This window comes from Triticum dicoccoides, chromosome 5A (genome assembly GCF_002162155.2).
Source record: "Triticum dicoccoides isolate Atlit2015 ecotype Zavitan chromosome 5A, WEW_v2.0, whole genome shotgun sequence".
NCBI classification, from domain to species: domain Eukaryota; kingdom Viridiplantae; phylum Streptophyta; class Magnoliopsida; order Poales; family Poaceae; genus Triticum; species Triticum dicoccoides.
In genome coordinates, this window is record NC_041388.1 from 329,468,902 (window position 1) to 329,490,734 (window position 21,833).

The 21,833-nt window shown below is 44.1% G+C and overlaps 1 protein-coding gene across 1 annotated transcript; it reads left to right on the forward strand.

Annotated features, from left to right (window-relative positions):
- The first annotated feature begins 9,280 nt into the window (after positions 1 to 9,280).
- LOC119297283 lies at positions 9,281 to 10,811 on the forward strand. The gene has a single exon (XM_037575135.1). It carries the CDS (start codon positions 9,298 to 9,300, stop codon positions 10,570 to 10,572), a length of 1,275 nt encoding a protein of 424 aa, XP_037431032.1. The 5' UTR covers positions 9,281 to 9,297; the 3' UTR covers positions 10,573 to 10,811.
- Positions 10,812 to 21,833: the final 11,022 nt, after the last annotated feature.

The following is a 21,833-nucleotide window of genomic DNA, read 5'->3' on the forward strand; positions in this document are numbered from 1 at the left end:
TTCGAGTGAGGTTACTAACATGGGTGTCTTAAGTACTCTAGTGGGCAGGTTATACTTATCCACAAATCTCCTTGATATGTATGAATGCGATGCACCAGTATCAAAAAGTACGACTGCAGTAAAAGACTTAACCAAAAACTTACCTATTGCTGCATCTGGCTGGGCTTCAACCTCCTCCACGTTAACGTGGTTCACTTGTCCCCTGTTGAAAGGGTTGGGCTTCTTCCCAGAGCTTCCATTGCCATTTCCATTTTTGGCTTCAGGACATTCATTGGCGTAATGTCCGGTCTTCTGACACTTGTAGCAAGTAACGTGGCTTAGATCCGTCTTGGTGGGTGTTGCCGGGTTGGAACGGTTCTGTCCGCTACTTCCTCCATTACTATTGCCATTCTTGGGGCCACTATGGTTATGCGAACTTCCTCCATTATGAGTGTGGCCTCCATGGTTATGAACAAGTCCTCCCGAGTTCGGGGTGAAACGGGGTCTCTGCTGAGCTCCAGAATTATACTTCCCTTGTGCATACTTCCTCTTACGGCTGTCAATCTGTTGTTGCTTCCCTTCAAGCATGAGATCTCTATCCACCAACTCCTGGTAGTTATTGAAATTTGCTACCATCAACTGCATGCTCAGCTCATCATTTAGTCCCTCCAAAAACTTCTCCTTCTTAGTTGCATCTATAGCAACGTCATCTGGGGCATAACGTGCTAACTTACTAAACTCATCCACATACCCGCCAATAGTACGTCCTCCTTGGCGTAAGTTGCGAAACTCACATTTCTTCATGGTCATAGCTCCTGCTGATACATGGGCAGTACGGAAAGCTTGCTGGAACTGATCCCATGTGATAGTGGCTATAGGATAAGTGACAGTGTAATTCTCCCACCATGAGGCTGCTGGTCCATCCAATTGGTGTGCGGCAAAACGCACCTTCTCAGCATATGTGCATCCTGCAGTGGTTAACTCCCTTCCAATCCTGCGAAGCCAATCATCTACAACTATCGGCTCGGTGCTACTGGAAAACACCGGCGGTTGCAACCTCAGAAAACGGGCTAAGTTGTCAACGGGTGGTGGTGGTGGTGGGTTGTTGTTGTTGTTGTTGTTGTTGTTGCCTTGGTTCTGAACTAACATCCGCATCAGGGTATTCTGCTGCTGGATCAACTAAGTGAGCTCTGGTGGAAAGGTAAATCCGGTGTCACGTCTCGGAGGCATCTGAGGGTTTAGAGAGGAGAGAATAGAATAGATTGAGGTCTAGTGAGAAAACACTACCCATACGCACATGAGACAAACACAAACATATCACTCAATCAATCAAGCAAAGGCATACAATCGGTCTAGAACTATCGTTACAAAGTGCTTGGACTATACTATTTACATGGTAGACTACTACTATTGTTTTGGTGGTCAACTAGAAATATTGATCGGTCGAAGACTCCATGACATCTGCTCCAGCTTCATCAACATAGTCATCATCACTATCGTCGGGGTCCGAATCGGTGTCATCGATGATGATGTAGTCCTCCGGACGAATCTCCTTGGGTTCTTCGTCTTCTCCTCCTGGCGCGGGGTCTCCCATGAATACTCCTAGCTTCCTTTCCAGATCGTCATTCCTCTCCACTAGTACGACGATTTCCTCCTCATAATCTTCGCGAGTTTCCCTGAGTTCTTCTTCAAGCTCCGTGATCCTGGTCATCGCCTTCTTCAAATCTATCATGCCTACGCACATCTGGTTCTCCTGGCGGCGAATATGCTGGTTTAACTCCTGGATGAAAGTTGTAATGGATCTATCCTTCCTGGTGTTGATCATCTCCCATTGCTCATCTCGGCGCCCACAAATCTGGTAGATAGTATCCTTGAGATCCTTGTGGTAAACTTCTCCAATGCGTCCCATGGTGATGTGAGCTGCCATACTCTTTCCTAGACTCCAGGTTGGTGCATCGAAAGAAAACTCTATGGGCTCAGTGACTAGTGTGAATGTCCTTCCCGGAACTTGAACTTGAATCATCCAGCGCTCCTCTTCTGGTAAAGTGGCATTGTAAGTCCCGGTGAAACTTGGTATTCCAATGTTCAAGTACCTAGTGACTTCCTTTAAGTGTCTTCCAAAGAGGGTGTCTTCATTCGGTTGCGCAAACTTGTTCCTTGCGTCCGCCATCCTAAAGAGTAGAAAATGAAGAGAAGTCAGAAATGAGAAGAGAATAGTGATCTAGGGCTTTAGCTTAGTGGTCGTGTCCTACAGTCAGCGTGTGCTCTGATACCATCTTTGTAGCGACCAGACCTCAAACAATCTGATCTCTGTGTATAAGTGTCATCCCTGGATCGGTAATGCTGACACACACAGTACTTGAAGGATTTATAACAGAGTGGCAATCACACACTTATTACATCGAATGTCTCAAAAGAGAACTTATTACATTGAATATGGCTTAAGGCCATCTAATACGATAACAGCGAAAGGCTTGGAAGATAAAGTGAGTTCATCAACTCCAACGACATCACTGAGTGAAAGACCACGACCTAAGGCTCCTTACTCATCGTCTGAAAAGTCTACAACATGATACGTTGCAGCCCGAAAAATGGGTCAGCACATAGAATATGTTGGCAAGGTAACACAAGAGATTATTTAACAATGTATAGCTATCACTACATGCATATATGGTTTGGTGGAGGCTGTAAGGTTAAAGGTTTTGCGAAAAGCCAATTTTTCCCTACTGCAAAGGAATAAATTTTATTTAACTATCATGGTGGTAGTTAAACATTGAGAAGGTTCACCCAACTCAATCCCAATTAAAAAGTAATCATCATTAAACCCAATCAAATTATATTAAGAGTGATGAGATCCACATGATAATCCAAGAACTAGATACTCAAGATGTCCATAACCGGGGACACGGCTAACCACGGTTAGTTTATACACTCTGCAGAGGTTTGTGCACTTTTCCCCACAAGACTCGATCTCCTCTGTTGGAGTTCTCGCACTACATGGTGTTTGAGAAACGGATGACCGAAACATAGTCTTTCCGAAGAGGTCCCCTTAACCGATAGATAGGCCGGTACACCTAGAATCCCCTACATCTGCTAGCCCATCATGGAAAGGTTTCCCACAACTTACCCAACTATACCAGAGCCCATAATGGCATGTGGCTACACACGGAAGTTTCCAGTATGAATAATATTATGATCCCTTTGAGTCTGGGTGGCGGTCCATAGGAGAATCACACGGTACCTCGGGATTTCCAAAAATACGGGCAATCACTGGGTTCCCTAGGTGCCTCAATCCACCCATATGTGTATTAAAGTTGCCACCTTAAGTAACCATTAATTTAGCAATCTCACATCTGTCATGAATACACTCAAACCCAATCCACGTCTACAAGCATAGCATAGCAATATAAGCAACGTAGAAGTAACTCCCAGGGTTTGATAATAAACAGGTGAATAGGTACTACCTCACCTACTTCCCAAACCCACAATTTAATTCAGACCCTAACCATGCAATGTTTGAGGGTTGATCTAATGCAATGAAAACTGGTTAGTAAGAGGTATGATCAAAGTGTTACTTGCCTTGCCGATGATCCGCGAAACCTAGAGACTCGATGTAGCACGCTTCGCACTCCGGGTAATCTATTACAAACAAACAAGCATACAATAAGCAATCAAGCAAACGCACGGGTAAAACGCAAATAAGAGATCTAACCAGAAAGTTCAACTTAAGAACTCCGGTTTGCAAAAAGAATCAAATCAAACGAAGCAACAAAACTCAAACGGCGAGAGAAACAAGCTTCGTTTACTAATTTGAACTAAGGTCAAATTTTACAGTAGAGAAAACTTGTTTAAGTTGGTTAAACAAAAGAGGGTTTCGAGACGAAACTCTAAGCGCTTGAATCGCCTGATTCCGATAAACGAGTGAAAAGTTATACTAGAACGAAAATCGGATCAGGAATCGCGATCGAAAATGATCGCGGAAAATCCGAGAAAAAGAAAAACTGACGAACAGGCTAACGAACGAACGTCGCTGTCTGCGGCTAAACGGTGAAAACCATTCGTAAAAATGAACGAAAAAACGGCGTTCGCTAAATAACTAAACCGAAAAAATAAAACCGTACCGAAACTCATAAAAACGGATCTAGGGCTTCGAAAAAAAAATCAAACGGTTTTTCTCACGAAAAACCGAGACGGCTGCCTCGGGTCCGACGGGGTCCGATGGCGGCGGCGGGCTCCGGTGCGGCGGCGCGGCAATGGCGAGGCGGGCTCCGGTGCGGCGACGCGGCAGCGGCGAGGTGGCGGGGCGGTGCGACGGCGGTGGAGCTGCGCGCGAGGCGAGGCGGCGGCGCCGGCGGCGGCGCGGCTAGGGTTTCGGGTGGGCTGGCGGCGGCTGGGGGCTTGGGGTCTCGGTCTTTAAAGGCCGGCCCAAGAGAGTCTTGGCCGAATACGGCCCTAAGTCGGTTGACTTTTTTTTAAATAATTTTGACGTGCAGAAAAAGAAAGAAAAAAAAAACTAAACGAACTCCAAAAACCCCAAAATAAATTTTCCTCGTCCTCCAAAAATTTGCCGGACAAGGTGAACATTTATTTGGGCCTAAAATGCAATTTTGAAAAACACATATTTTTCCTAATTCAAATAAAATAGCGACAAAACTCAGAATAAAAATCTTATTTGATTTTAATATTAAATATCTGATATTTTTTATTTTGAGGAAGTCATTTTATCCTCTCTCTTTTACTTTTAATAAAAGAAATATTTCAGAGAAAAATAATTAAAATCAAACTATCCTCTTTTCATAATTTGAGAAAAACTCAAATATGAAAATAACGAAATCCCCAACTCTCTTCGTAGGTCCTTGAGTTGAGTGGAATTTTTAGGATCAACCATAATGCAATAAAACATGCTATGCAATGATAATCTAATGTATAACATTTCAAATTAAAAATTTGGGATGTTACAGGAAGCAATTTTTCGGAAGAAGTAGCGGGAGAGATAATTGATATGTTCACCAAAAACTGTCTCCACGACGCTTGGCGACAGAGCGAGGAGATGCGGTCTTCTCACAGGTCATGATTGGCCCGCGAGATCTTTATAGTGGTGGGGTTGGTCGGCATGGTGATGACCACCCAACTGGTGCTTTTTTTCCTCCGGGTCCGCCTCCGTCTCGGAGTTGTGGTTGCGCCCTCATTTGGTTGCTACACGGCGACCTTCGAGGCAAGGTTGCTTCGACCTCTCTCTCCTACGACGATATAACCGGATAGATTACTAATTGCAACGCATAATTTTTGTTTGATTAGCATAATTAGCGCATAACCAAGCATGAATGTCCCTTCATTCTAAGGGTTTATTCTCTTCAACTATTTTTGTGCTCACGTGCCCATAATTTTTATTAATTAGAGCAAAACCAACATATTCTCTTTTATTAGCACGTGCCCACATTTTTTCAATTATAGGCTATAGCCAACCATCATATTTTCTTTTATTGGCATGTGCAAGTTACCTTTGGCAATAATTTGTGGAGTACCGCATTCTGCACATGATTCTCGAGACAATTTCCTTATTCTCACACAACCTTTTTATTTCCAAACAACTTAGGAACATTTAAAAACTGGTGTGATTTAATATAAATTTCCAAATTGCAAGCTAGCTGAGTTGGCTTTGTTTGTCGGCACAAGGAAAGTTCATAGTTCAATTCCCTCGCGCCCTTAATTTTTTGCTGCTTGTCAGTGTTATAGAAAAAGAAATGTGTAGTAGGCCCAGTTCGGCCCACCTGGGGGATAAATGAAAAAAAGGGAACTACGCGTGGAATGGACGGAACAAAATCGATACGTGTATTTTTGCTTTTCTTGGATGGACGGAACAAAATTGATACGTATATTTTTGCTTTTCTTGGGACAGCTGTGTGGGAGTTTCTATATGACGTTAGTTGCGTCAAATAGAGCGTGGGATGCACAACTGATCGCATCTAGGTCAGCTGCTGGCTGGCACCGAAATGACCTGTGTTTGCAAGGCACGAGTAATAATCCAGAAAAACGACGGGTTGAACGTTTGAACACATGACCTTAAAGACTCGATCACGTACTGTCAGCCAAGGCAACAAACACGTACTGCTAACCAATGGCCAGCGTGAATATTTAAGAACATACTGCAACGTCAGATAGAAAACATTTTTAATTTTTTTATATATAAATTGTTAAATATTCTAGGAAAAGTGAACATTTTTTTGAAATTATGAAACATGTTTTTAATATTCCATCCATTTTGAAAACAAAACATGAACAAAATTTGAAACAGAATCATTTTCGGAAGACATGAACCTGTTATGAAAACACAAACATTTTTTGAACTTGTGACAGACTTTTGAAAAGGGAACATGTTTTGAACATTCAGAACAATTTTATAAAATGTACTTTTAAACGCAAATATTATATTCAATTTGTGAACATTTTACTAAAACAAGAATATTTTTCGAATTTTGAATTTTTTTAGAAATGTTTTTTTAAATCCCAAACAACTTTGGAAAACACAAATAGTTTTTGGAAAAAAATTGAATATGTCCTGAATTTCGAAAAAGAATCAGAATTAGAAAAAAAATCCTCAAAAAAATCAAATATTCTGGTATTTTTAGAAAAATGATAAAAACATCAAATTCTGAACTTTTTTTGAAAAGTTTTAGTTACGAAATAAGGCAAATATAAAAATAATTTCAGAAGGAAAAACGAAACGGGCAGGCACGGTTTTGGGCGCCCTGTGCGACTCTGACTATCTGCCGCATAGGGCAACAAATAGAGTTTTTGCCGCTTCTTGAGCAGGCAAATTAGTGGGCTGGTTTGGCTGGGCCACAACGTGTGCGGCCTAGTACGAAAATCTGGATTGCTAAATTAAAAAACAGATGGACGCACAAAAATTTAGTTCCACCCCGGATAGAAAAAATAAATTTTGATGGTGAACGGATGAAAAAAATCGGAGATACGCACCTTGCTTTATTACTAGAGACATAGATATAGACACCGTGTTTTTGTTTGCTATCATTTTTGTGTATCATTTTTTTGTAATTAATGATTAATGAAAAAGAGTTACAATAAGGGTTTAACCCTAGTGTTTTTGCTCAAAAGTATATTATTTTATCTATCCTTTTACAATGTATATCTTAGTCGCAACCACACCATTCGATCCACAAGACTTCGTTTATGCGCGGCACACACCCGACCCAATTGCACATCCACCTTCGGCATCCCATCTTTTTCGAACGACCAACTTCTATAAGTCCACTATCGCACACCAACTTTTCTATTAATTTGTAAAAAAATGTATTTCTTCGGTATTTTCAAAATTCTGTATATTTTCTAAATTTGTAGTTTTTGGAAAATTCTTGTTTGTTTTGAATTTATCTACATATTTTAAAATTTGCAAACAATAAAATTTGTGAATAGTTTTTCAAATTCACTTTTCATATAGATTTTTATTTATTTTAGTAAGAATGGAATGAATGATCATCCATTTAGCGGCTAATTTATCTCTCGCCATTTCTTTTCTCTCCATTTCCCTTTTATTTCCATTGAAGTCAACGTTTTTTGTGCAATCTTTTTTGTGAGACTTTTTTTTTCTTCAGTTGTAACTTCACCAACTTGCAATTGGGACCAACCAATTTGTCCCGCTCAACCGCAAGTTCACTAATTTTTTTATGAGAAAACTTTCAATCTATTCATCTTCAATCATGTCAATACAACGAACACCAGAATAATAAAAATTACATCTAGGTCCGTAGACCACCTAGCGACAACTACAAGCGCTGAAGCGAGCCGAAGGCGCCGTCGTCATCGCCCCTCCCTCGTCGGAGCCGCGCAAAACTTGTTGTATTAGACAATCGGGAAGTCGTCGTGCTAAGGCCCCATAGGACCAGCGCAGCAGAACAGCAACCGCCGCCGATGAAGAGTAGCGTAGATCAGAAGGATTCAACCTGAAGAAACACAAACGTAGACGAACTACAACCAGATCCAAGCAAATCCACCGACGATAGATCTGCCGGAGACACACCTCCACACGCCCATCGATGATGCTAGACACATCACCAGAACGGGGGCTAGGCGAGGAAGACCTTATTCCATCTTTAGGGAGCCGGCGCCGCCGTAGTCTCGTCTTCCTAAGAAGGACACAAACCCTAACGAAACTTGAAGAAACATCTAAAACGGAGCCCTCCCGCCGGCAAGGGCCGGGATCCACCACGCCACCATGGTCCTAAGGCCACCAGAGACGAGATGGACCGGCGGCGGCGCCGACGGAAGAAAAAGGAACCCTAAGTTTTTCTTGGGAAGGAGGCTTTTTGTCTGAATACCTTTTATGCAAGTCCACTAATTTTTAACTGGGCTAGTTATAAGTCCACCCTTGATTTGCAGCTAGACTCAATGTTTCTTTTGGTTTCGCAACTGACTCCAACTCTTTTTTGCATAAAGTCCACCCTTAACTTGCAATTGTAATTTTTTTTGCCTCAGTTGCATGTCTACCATCGACTCGAAGTTAGGGGTTGACTTTTCTCGGTTGCAAGTCAACCGTCATCTCACGACTTAGTCTGACCCTTTTTTTATCTCAGTCAAGTCAACCATCGACACACACCCGAGACCGTCTTTTTTTATTCTGGTTGTCTACTATAACAAGTTTGGCTCGACCTTCGTGAGGGAGGGCGATGAGGCCGACGCGCCTTCGGCTAACTCCAGTGCTTGTAGTCTCCGCTAGGTGGTCTATGAACAGGGTCACATGGATGTAATTTTTGTATTCCTGTGTTCTTTGTACTGCCATAACATTAATATTAATAGATTGAATCTTTTCTCGCAAAAGAAAGGAATAAAACTTATACATGTAAAAACAGGCATAAATTTCACTAAATGGGTAAGCTGACGAAATCCTTATTAAATGGGGTAACTGATGTTTCATGTGTCAAACTACGCGTATGGGTACCCTGCAAAATAAAATAAAAACTACGCGTATACGGGTAAAAAATGAAGTTGACTCGCCACTGCGCCAAGATTTTTTTTTTGAGGGTACCACTGCGCCAAGATTGAAGTAAACTTTATTCTAGCTCCCTGTGGCGCGGCGCCAGCATTGCGACCAAGTGCTCAGTTCCGTGGGAGGCAAGTAGCATGATCTTTAGAAAATGAAGGTTCCGTGAGTGGCACGAATGCATATGCTCCAAATCGCATCGCTTGAGTGTATTAAACCGTCAGCAGCTCGTTTTATGCTGCTCACTGACTCAGTTTATCAGACCCATTCGTGTCTCGAGGATTCATTCCCGTCAAGAAGTGCATCCGAGTTCCGGGTCAATGGCTGGCCGCCGGCGACGACAGCGCAGCAAGAACAAGCACAAGACAGCGTCGAGGAGCGACATCCCGTCAGGGCCAACGACCGTCCACCAAGTCCCCGACCACCTCCTCGAGCTCGTGCTCCTCCGGGTTGGCTCTTCCGTCGCCCTCGTCCGAGCCGCCTTCACCTGCAAGCGCTGGCGCCGCCTCGTCGCGGACACCGCATTCCTGGCCCGGTTCCGCTCCCTCCACGCAGCCCACGTCGCCGGTCACTACCACGTCGTCGACCGGCCCTACCGCGAGAAGCTGCCGCCCGACGGGAACAACCAGAACCAGGTGTTCGTGCCAGACCCCTCGGCTGCCGACGCCATCGACAGACGCCACTTCTCCCTCGATTTCCTCCCGGAATGCGATGACTCCTCGTCCTGGGAGCTCGCCGACAGCCGCGGCAGCCTCCTTCTCTTTTACAGGGCGAGAACAAACTGGACGGGGCGGCTTCGCTTCCCGGACCTCGTCGTCTGCGAGCCGCTCTCGCGGCGGTACCAGGGGATCGCCTACCCGCCGGCGATGCGTCTCCACCTGTGCTTCGGCGCGTTCCTGCTCGACGGTGGCGCCGTCGACGAGACGGGTGGCTGCATCGGCATGTCAAACTTCCGGGTGATCGTCGCGGTCTACGAATACGTCGCGCATGCCCGTGCCGCACCCCGGGCCTGCGTGTTCTCCTCGGGCGCCGACGGCGGTTGGAGCTTGAGGCAGCGCGCGGCCGGCAGCGGCAGCGGCGGCGTCCCCCTCTCGTGGTTTGGCTTGATCAATTTTGTAGGGCGCACGCGCTGGTCGCTATACTGGACGATGGAGCGCGACGGCGCCGTGCTCTCTCTCGACGAGTCCACCCTGGAGTTCTCGCTCGCCATGTTCCCGGATGCCGTCGTGGGGTGGCGGGACGAGTTGTCCACCTTCTGGGTCATCGGCGGCGAGGACGGCGCGGTGCGCGTCGTCCGCATGATCAACAGAGACCTCACGGTCTTTGCGCAGCTCCAGGGCGGCGGCGAGTGGGTGACGGAGAAGGTCGTGAGGCTGCGGCCGGCCGACATTGTCGCGGCCAACGAGAGGTATGTCCTCTTGACGCCGAGGGGGCAGACCTGCCTTTTCTCCGTCGAGCTCGACACGCTGCAGGCGGAGAGCACGCACGAGAGGAACAGGTACGCGGGAGCGGCGTACCCGTACGAGCTGCCCTGGCCACCGGTCTTGCAGGCCTGCTGTGCTGCCGATGACACGCGCCGAAGGAGATACCGCTGATGTATTATGGAAATTTGTGCAGTGTGTTGGAAACGAGAGTTTTGGAAATGCTTCACGATGTATTGATCGGTGCATAACGCACGTATATATGAAGTACAAAGTAAAAAGAAAATAATGCTATGTAGGTTTAGCGGGGTTTTACATGTAGGTGGGTTTTGATTGAAGATTAAGAAAAAGGGTTCACTGAGAATTAGTGATGTCTCAGTCGACAGGATTAATCATACGATTTGATTGATCTGTATTTGTCTCTGATGTATTCTCGTTGTTCAAAACCTATTGTACCTTTCGCTACGTGGGCCGTGGGCTACGGTTTGTGGTCCTTCTTATTTTTTTTCCTGTTTTATTTATTTATTTTCTTAATAGATATCCCACGTAAATATTTAGTGTTTTCTTTCTTCTTTTTTCTGTTAGGCTTGTGTGTACAGAAATAAGATACGCGTACTTATCTGGCTTTTTTCTTTCTTTATCATTTATTTTTTATTTTATCTTTTTGTATACTTTTTTTATATGTTTTATTTGTCTGTTTTTACTTCTACTTCTACCTTTTTCTATTTTTATCATTCATCTTTGGAAGATTTAAGTAAGATATATCTTGACACGAATGAACAATTTTTATTCTCACTTTTTGTTGTTGTCTTTTCTATGTGTTTTTTGTTTTAATTTTATTTTGTCGGAGGGGGTGGCGGGAGAAGGGGCGGCCATTTGCATGTCCGACACTAGGCATGCAACTGCAAGTGTCACCCCCGACCGCAACCTCATCTCTTTTAAAACGACTGTAACTGGACTTTTTTGTTCTGTCGGAGGGGGCGGGTCAGTTGCAAGCCCGACAACAGCCCCGCAACTTCATGTCCCCCAACATGGTTGCAACTCAACTTTCGTTTTTTGTAGGGGCGTCGGGAAAGGGGACATGCCAAATGCAAGCCCGACAACAGTCTCGTAACTGCAAGTGGCGCACCAGACCGCAACTGCATGTCCCTCAACATGGTTGCTGAAGGAAATATGCCCTAAATGCAATAATAAAGTTGTTGTTTATATTTCCTGATATCCTGATAAATGTTTATTATTCATGCTAGAATTGTATTGACCAGAAACTTAGTACATGTGTGAATACATAAACAAACAAAGGTCCCTAGTATGCCTCTATTTGATTAGCTCGTTAATCAAAGATGGTTAAGTTTTCTGACCATAGACATGTGTTGTCATTTGATGAACGGGATCACATCATTAGAGAATGATGTGATGGACAAGACCCATCCTTTAGCTTAGCACTATGATCGTTTAGTTTTATTGATATTGCTTTCTTCATGACTTATACATGTTCCTCTGACTATGAGATTATGCAACTCCCGAATACCGGAGGAACACCTTGTGTGCTATCAAACGTCACAACGTAACTGGTTGATTATAAAGATGCTCTAGAAGTGTCTCCAATGGTGTTTGTTGAGTTGGCATAGATCAAGATTAGGATTTGTCACTCCGAGTATCGGAGAGGTATCTCTGGGCCCTCTCGGTAATGCACATCACTACAAGCCTTGCAAGCAATGTGACTAATGAGTTAGTTGCGGGATGATGCATTACGGAACGCGTAAAAAGACTTGTCGGTAACGAGATTGAACTAGGTATGATGATACCGACGATCGAATCTTGGGCAAGTAACACACCGATGACAAAGGGAATAACATATGTTGTTATGCGGTTTGATCGATAAAGATCTTCGTAGAACAAGTAGGAGCCTATATGAGCATCCAAGTTCCACTATTGGTTATTGACCGAAGATGTGTCTCGGTCATGTCTACATAGTTCTCGAACCCGTAGGGTCCGCACGGTTAACGTTCGATGACGATTTGTATTATGAGTTATGTGATTTGATGACCAAAGTTTGTTAGGAGTCCCGGATGAGATCACGGACATGACGAGGAGTCTCGAAATGGCCGAGGGGTAAATATCGATATATTGGAAGGTTATATTCGGACACCGGAATGGTTCCGAAGTGATTCGGGTATTTTTCATAGTACGGGAAGGTTACCGGAACCCCCCGGGGAAGTATTGGGCCTTCATGGGCTTTAGTGGAAAGGAGAGAAGGGCCGCAAGGGGTGGCCCCCCCATGGAAAGTCTGAATTGGACTAGGGAGGGGGCGGCGCCCCCCTCTTTCATTCTCCCTCTCCTCCTCCTTCCCTCTCTCCCCTCTTGGAAAAGGAAGGGGAGTCCAACTAGGATTGGGAATCCTAGTTGGAATCCCACTATGGCGCGTGCCCCCTTGGCCGGTCTCCTCCTCCCCCTCCTTTATATACGTGGGCAAAGGGGCACCCCAAAGTACAACAGATAATCTCTTAGCCGTGTACGGTGCCCCCCCTCCACAGTTCAACACCTCGGTCATATCGTCGTAGTGCTTACGTGAAGCCCTGCACCGGTAACTTTATCATCACCATTGCCACGCCGTCGTGCTGACGGAACTCTCCCTCATCCTCAACTGGATCAAGAGCTCGAGGGACGTCATCGTGCTGAACGTGTGCTGAACATGGAGGTGCCGTACGTTCGGTACTTGGATCGGTTGGATCGTGAAGACGTTCGACTACATCAACCGCGTTACTAAACGCTTCCACTTTCGGTCTACGAGGGTACGTAGACACACTCTCCCCTCTCGTTGCTATGCGTCTCCTAGTTAGATCTTGCTTGATTGTAGGATTTTTTTTGAATTACTACGTTCCCCAACAGTGGTATCCGAGCGAGGTCTATGCATAGATGTTATATGCACGAGTAGAACACAAAGATTTTGTGGGTGATTATAGTCATACTGCTTACCACCAACGTTTTACTTTGATTCGGCGGTATTATTGGATGAAGTGGCCCGGACCGACATTACATGACCGCATTCATGAGACTGGTTCTACTGACGTGCTTCGCACACAGGTGGCTGGCGGGTGTCTGTTTCTCCAACTTTAGTTGAATCGAGTTTGACTACGGCCGGTCCTTGTTGAAGGTTAAAACAACACACTTGATGAAAAATCATTGTCGTTTTGATGCGTAGGTAAGAACGGTTCTTGCTAGAATCCCGTAGTAGCCACGTAAAACTTGCAACAACAAAGTAGAGGACGTATAACTTTGTTTTTGCAGGGCATGTTGTGATGTGATATGGTCAAGACGTGATGAGATATAAATTGTGTATGAAGATGATCATGTTTTGTAAAAGTTATCGGCAACTGGCAAGAGCCTTATGGTTGTCGCTGAAGGAAATATGCCCTAGAGGCAATAATAAAGTTGTTATTTATATTTCATTATATCATGATAAATGTTTATTATTCATGCTAGAATTATATTAACTGGAAACTTAGTACATGTGTGAATACATAGACAAACAGAGTGTCCCTAGTATGCCTCTACTTGACTAGCTCGTTAATTAAAGATGGTTAAGTTTCCTAGCCATAGACACGTGTTGTCATTTGATGAACGGGATCACATCATTAGAGAATGATGTGATGGACAAGACCCATCCGTTAGCTTAGCATAATGATTGTTTAGTTTTTCTGCTATTGCTTTCTTCATGACTTATACATGTTCCTTAGACTATGAGATTATGCAACTCCCGAATACCGGAGGAACACCTTGTGTGCTATAAAATGTCACAAAGTAACTGGGTGATTATAAAGATGCTCTACAGATGTCTCCGATGGTGTTTGTTGAGTTGGCATAGATCAAGATTAGGATTTGTCACTCCGTGTATCGGAGAGGTATCTCTGGGCCCTCTCGGTAATGCACATCACTATGAGCCTTGCAAGCAATGTGACTAATGAGTTAGTCATAGGATGATGCATTACGGAACGAGTAAAGAGACTTCCCGGTGACGAGATTGAACTAGGTATGATGATACCGACGATCGAATCTCGGGCAAGTAACATACCGATGACAAAGGGAACAACGTATGTTGTTGTGCGGTTTGACCGATAAAGATCTTCGTAGAATATGTAGGATCCAATATGAGCATCTAGGTTCCGCTATTGGTTATTGACCGGAGATGTGTCTCGATCATGTCTACATAGTTCTCGAACCCGTAGGGTCCGCACGCTTAACGTTCGATGATGATTTGTCTTATGAGTTATGTGTTTTGATGGCCGAAGTTTGTTCGGAGTCCCGGATGAGATCACAGAGATGACGAGGAGTCTCTAAATAGTCGAGACATAAAGATTGATATATTGGAAGGCTATATTCGGACATCAGAATGGTTCCGGAGAAGTTCGGGTATTTTCCGGAGTACCGGGAGGTTACTGGAACCCCCCGGGGAGTTGATTGGCCTTAGTGGGCCTTAGTAGGAAGGAGAGGCGGCAGCTAGGAGGTGGCACCCCCAAGCCCAGTCCGAATTGGACAAGGGATTGGGGCGCGGCCGCCCTCTCCCTTCCTTCCCTGTTCTCCTTTAGGTGGAAACCTACTAGGACTTGGAGTCCTAGTAGGATTCCTCTTCTCCCGGCGCGCCCTAGCCTGGCCGGCCGGCCTCCCCCTCCCTCCTTTATATACAGGGGCAGCGGGCACTCTAGGACACACAAGTTGATCTTTTAGCCGTGTGTGGTGCCCCCTCCACAGTTACACACCTCAATCATATCGTTGTAGTGCTTAGGCGAAGCCCTGCATCGGTAACTTCATCATCACCGTCACCATGCCGTCGTGCTGATGGAACTCTCCCTCGACCTCAACTGGATCAAGAGTTCGAGGGACATAATCAAATTGAACGTGTGCTGACCGCGGAGGTGCCGTGCATTCGGTACTTCGATCGGTTGGATCGCAAAGACGTTCGACTACATCAACGCGTTACTAATCGCTTCCGCTTTCGGTCTACAAGGGTACGTAGACACACTCTCCCCTCTCTTTGCTATACATCTCCTAGATAGATCTTGCGTGATCGTAGGTAATTTTTTGAAATATTGCACCCCCAATAGTCGCTTTATTGTATGAAATGCAATCACCATGTAATTTCTTTACTTTATCACTAAGCGGTAGCGATAGTCGTGGAAGCAATAATTGGCGAGACGACAACGATGCTACGATGGAGATCAAGGTGTTAAGCCGGTGACGATGGAGATCATGGTGGTGCTTTGGAGATGGAGATCAAAGGAACAAGATGATGATGGCCATATCATGTCACATATTTTGATTGCATGTGATGTTTATCCTTTATGCATCTTACTTTGCTTAGTACGTCGGTAGCATTATAAGATGATCCCTCACTGAATTTCAAGGTACAAGTGTTCTCCCTGAGTATGCACCGTTGCTACAGTTCGTCGTGCCGAGACACCACATGATGATCGGGTGTGATAAGCTCTACGTTCACAAACAACGGGTGCAAGATAGTTTTGCACGTGCAGAATACTCGAGTTAAACTTGACGAGCCTAGCATATGCAGATATGTCCTCAGAACACTGAGACCGAAAGGTCGAACGTGAATCATATAGTAGATATGATTAACATAGAGATGTTCACCATTGAAAACTACTCCATCTCACGTGATGATCGGACATGGTTTAGTTGATATGGATCACGTGATCATTTAGATGACTAGAGGGATGTCTATCTAAGTGGGAGTTCTTAAGTAATATGATTAATTGAACTTTAATTTATCATGAACTTAGTACCTGATAGTATTTGCATGTTTATGTTGTTGTAGATCAATGGCTCGTGCTACCGTTCCCTTGAATTTTAATGCGTTCCTAGAGAAAGCTAAGTTGAAAGATGATGGTAGCAACTACATGGACTGGGTCCATAACTTGAAGATTATCCTCATTGCTGCACAGAAGAATTACGTCCTGGAAGCGCCGCTAGGTGCAAGACCCACTGCAGGAGCAACTCCGGACGTTATGAACATCTGGCAGAGCAAAGCTGATGACTACTCGACAGTTCAGTGTGCCATGCTTTACGACTTAGAATCGAGACTTCAAAGACGTTTTGAACATCATGGAGCATATGAGATGTTCCAGGAGTTGAAGTTAATATTTCAAGCAAATGACCGAGTTGAGAGATATGAAGTATCCAACAAGTTCTATAGCTGCAAAATGGAGGAGAATAGTTCTATCAGTGAACACATACTCAGAATGTCTGGGTACCACAACCACTTGACTCAACTGGGAGTTAATATTCCCGATGATAGTGTCATTGACAGAGTTCTTCAATCACTGCCACCAAGCTATAAAGGCTTCATTATGAACTATAATATGCAAGGGATGGAAAAGACAATTCCCGAGCTCTTCGCAATGCTAAAGGCTGCGGAGGTAGAAAGCACGAAGGAGATCAAGTGTTGATGGTTAACAAGACCACTAGTTCTAAGAAAAAGGGCAAAGGGAAGAAGGGGAACTTCAAGAAGAACAGCAAGCCAGTTGCTTCTCAAGGGAAGAAACCCAAGTCTGGACCTAAGCCTGTTACTAAGTGCTTCTACTGCAAAGGGACTGGTCACTGGGAGCGGAACTTCCCCAAGTATTTGGCGGATAAGAAGGATGGCAAAGTGAAAGGTATATTTGATATACATGTTATTGATGTGTACCGTACTAATGCTCGTAGTAGCGCCTGGGTATTTGATACTGGTTCTGTTACTCATATTTGCAACTCGAAAGAGGGGCTACGGATTAAACGAAGATTGGCTAAGGACGAGGTGGCGATGCGCGTGGGAAATGGTTCCAAAGTCGATGTGATCGCCGTCGGCACGCCACCTCTACATCTACCGTCAGGATTAGTTTTAGACCTAAATAATTGTTATTTGGTGCCAGCGTTGAGCATGAACATTATATCTGGATCTTGTTTGATGCGAGACGGTTATTCATTTAAATCAGAGAATAATGGTTGTTCTATTTATATGAGTAATATCTTTTATGGTCATGCACCCTTGATGAGTGGTCTATTTTTGTTGAATCTCGATTGTAGTGATACACATATTCATAATATTGAAGCCAAAAGATGCAAGGTTAATAATGATAGTGCATCTTATTTGTGGCACTGCTGTTTAGGTCATATTGGTGTAAAGCGCATGAAGAAACTCCATGTTGATGGGCTTTTGGAATCACTTGATGCTTGCGAACCATGCCTCATGAGCAAGATGACTAAGACTCCGTTCTCCTGAACAATGGAGCGAGCAACTGACTTGTTGGAAATAATACATACTGATGTATGTGGTCCAATGAGTGTTGAGGCTCACAGCGGTATCGTTATTTTCTGACCTTCATAGATGATTTGAGCAAATATGGGTATATCTACTTGATGAAACATAAGTCTGAAACATTTGAAAAGTTCAAAGTATTTCAGAGTGAAGTGGAAAATCATCGTAACAAGAAAATAAAGTTTCTGTGATCTGATAGTGGATGAGAATATTTGAGTTATGAGTTTGGTCTTCATTTGAAACAATGTGGAATAGTTTCACAACTCATGCCACCTGGAACACCACAACATAATGGTGTGTCCGAACGTCGTAAGCGTACTTTATCAGATATGGTGCGATCTATGATGTCTCTTACTGATTTAGCGCTATCGTTTTGGGGTTATGCTTTAGAGACTGCTGCATTCACGTTAAATAGGGCACCATCTAAATCCGTTAAGACGACACCATATGAACTGTGGTTTGGCAAGAAACCTAAGCTGTCGTTTCTTAAAGTTTGGGGCTGCGATGCTTATGTGAAAAAGCTTCAACCTAATAAGCTCGAACCCAAATCGGAGAAATGTGTCTTCATAGGATACCCAAAAGAGACTGTTGGGTACACCTTCTATCACAGATTCGAAGGCAAGATATTCGTTGCTAAGAATGGATCCTTTATAGAGAAGTAGTTTCTCTCGAAAGAAGTGAGTGGGAGGAAAGTAGAACTTGATGAGGTAATTGTACCTTCTCCCGAATTGAAAAGTAGTTCATCATAGAAATCAGTTCTAGTGATTCCTACTGACGATGACATGTACCTAGGGTAGTCCTGGCCATGGGCAGCCCGGCCCAAAAAAGCCCGACCCGGCCCAGCCCAATGCCGCTCCCGGGCCGGGCTCGGGCCGGGCTCGGGCCTAGATTTTGAGCCCGAAGGCCGGGCCAGGCCGGGCCCGGGCCCATCATTTTCGTGTTTTCCTGAAGGACGGGCCGGGCCAGCCTGAAGCCCGACGGGCTTTTACGTGTTCGGGCCGGGCTCGGGCCCAGAAAACAGGCCCGACGGCCGGGCCGGGCCGGGCTCGGGCCTGGGTTTTTTGCGTCAGGCTTGGCTAGGCCCGGCCCGAAGCCCGGCCCGGCTCGAGGTATGGCCAGGTATAACCTAGTGTAGGGTCGTAGGCTTGACCTAGATGCCTTACCCAAGGACGCTTCCCTAGAGTCAAGGACATTCAAGATACAACAGAAGAAACCGACTGAGTTCACCAAGGGATGCAATCCACTCGACCTCCAACCTCACTCGGTAACCCCAATTCCATTCGCCAAGATGAAGTCACTCGACCATACAAGAAACCACTCGGAATACAGAAGGCCTAAGGTCACTCAAGATGACAACGGTCAGGCATTCAGTCTGTAGTCTTAAAGATCATTTATAGCTCTTTGATACGTCTCCGTCGTATCTACTTTTCCAAACACTTTTGCCCTTGTTTTGGACTCTAACTTGCATGATTTGAATGGAACTAACCCGGACTGACATTGTGTTTAGCAGAATTGCTATGGTGTTATTTATGTGTAGAAACAAAAGTTCTCGGAATGACCTGAAACTTCACGGAACATCTATTTGTAAATAATAAAAAATCCTTGCAAAAGATGAAGACCAAGGGCCCACCACCTATCCACGAGGGTGGGGGGTGCGCCTGCCCCCCTAGGGCGCGCCCCCTACCTCGTGGGCCCCCTGGAGCTCCTTCGACCTCAACTCCAACTCTATATATTTGCTTTCGGGGAGAAAAAAACTAGAGAGAAGAATTCATCGCGTTTTATGATATAGAGCCGCCGCCAAACCCTAAAACCTGTCGGGAGGGCTGATCTGGAGTCCGTTCGGGGCTCCAGAGAGGGGAATCCGTCGCCATCGTCATCATCAACCATCCTTCATCACCAATTTCATGATGCTCACCATCGTGCGTGAGTAATTCCATCGTAGGCTTGCTGGACGGTGATGGGTTGGATGAGATCTATCATGTAATCGAGTTAGTTTTGTTCGGGTTTGATCCCTAGTATCCACTACGTTCTGAGATTGATGTTGCTATGACTTTGCTATGCTTAATGCTTGTCACTAGGGCCCGAGTGCCATGATTTCAGATCTGAACCTATTATGTTTTCATCAATGTATGAGAGTTCTTGATCCAATCTTGCAAGTCTATAGTCACCTATTATGTGTTATGATCCGTTAACCCCGAAGTGACAATAATCGGGATACTTACCGGTGATGACCATAGTTTGAGGAGTTCATGTATTCACTATGTGCTAATGCTTTGTTCCGGTACTCTATTAAAAGGAGGCCTCAATATCCCTTAGTTTCCATTAGGACCCCGCTGCCACGGGAGGGTAGGACAAAAGATGCCATGCAAGTTCTTTTCCATAAGCACGTATGACTATATTCGGAATACATGCCTACATTACATTGATGAACTGGAGCTAGTTCTGTGTCATCCTATGTTATGATTGTTACATGATGAACCACATCCAGCATAATTCTCCATCATCGATCCATTGCCTACGAGCTTTCCATATATTCTTCTTCGCTTATTTACTTTTCCGTTGCTATTTCTATCATCACTACAAAATACCAAAAACATTACTTTTGCTACTGTTACCTTTTGCTACCGTTACCACTACTATCATATTACTTTGCTACTAAATACTTTGCTGCAGATATTAAGTTTCCAGGTGTGGTTGAATTGACAACTCAGCTGCTAATACTTGAGAATATTCTTTGGCTCCCCTTGTGTCGAATCAATAAATTTGGGTTGAATACTCTACCCTCGAAAACTGTTGCGATCCCCTATACTTGTGGGTTATCAAGACTATTTTCTGGCACTGTTGCCGGGGAGCATAGCTCTATTCTTTGAGTCACTTGGGATTTATATCTGCTTATCATTATGAAGAACTTGAGAGATCCAAAAACCAAGATTTATCCCTCGACTACGAGGGGAGGTAAGGAACTGCCATCTAGCTCTGCACTTGATTCACCTTCTATTTTGAGTAAGCTTGCGACACCTAAACCTGCTTCTGCTATTCGTTCTGATATGTCACATGTTATTGATGATGACACTTCTGCTATGCATGATACTTATGATGAAACTACTTCTATGCTTGATACTACTGTGCCACTTGGTGAATTTCTTGATGAACAACTTGCTAGGGTTAGAGAGAATGAAAATATTGAATCTGATAATATTGACGAAAGTGATGATGAAGACTCACGTGTTATTCCTGAGGGTTATGTTTTTGAAAAAGAAGCTGCTCTATCTATTTTAGCTTGCAAAGATAGATACAAACTTAAGAGGTTATTAGCTAAATGGAATAAGCAATCTTTAAATGCTAGAATGAAACCTGACCCTGCTTTTGCTGCTTCACCTATCTTTGTTACTGATAAGGATTATGAATTCTCTGTTGATCCTGATATAATTACTTTGGTTGAATCTGATCTTTTCATGGCTATGAATCTAAAACTGTTGTGGCACATCTTACTAAATTAAATGATATAGCTACCCTGTTCACTAATGATGAGAGAACTCGTTACTTTTATATCCTTAAAATATTTCCGTTCTCATTAAAGGGTGATGCTAAGATATGGTTTAATTCTCTTGATCCTGGTTGTGTGCGTAGTCCCCAGGATATGATTTATTACTTCTCTGCTAAATATTTCCCTGCTCATAAGAAACAAGCTGCCTTAAGGGATATATATAATTTTGTGAAAATTGAAGAAGAGAGTCTCCCACAAGCTTGGGGGAGGCTTCTCAAGTTACTTAATGCTTTGCCTGATCATCCTCTTTAGAAAAATGAAATACTTGATATCTTTTATAATGGACTAACCGATACTTCCACAGATTACCTGGATAGTTGTGTTGGTTCTGTTTTCAGGGAAAGAACACCAGATGAAGCTGAAATTCTATTGAATAATATGTTGACAAATGAAAATAATTGGACACTTCCTCAGCCTATTCTTAAACCAACTCCGAAGAAAAGGGGTATTCTATTTCTCAGTCCCGAAGATATGCAAGAGGCAAAGAAATCTATGAAAGAAAAATGTATTAAAGCTGAAGATGTTAAGAATTTACCACCTATTGAAGAAATACACGGTCTTAATTTACCGCCCGTTGAAGAA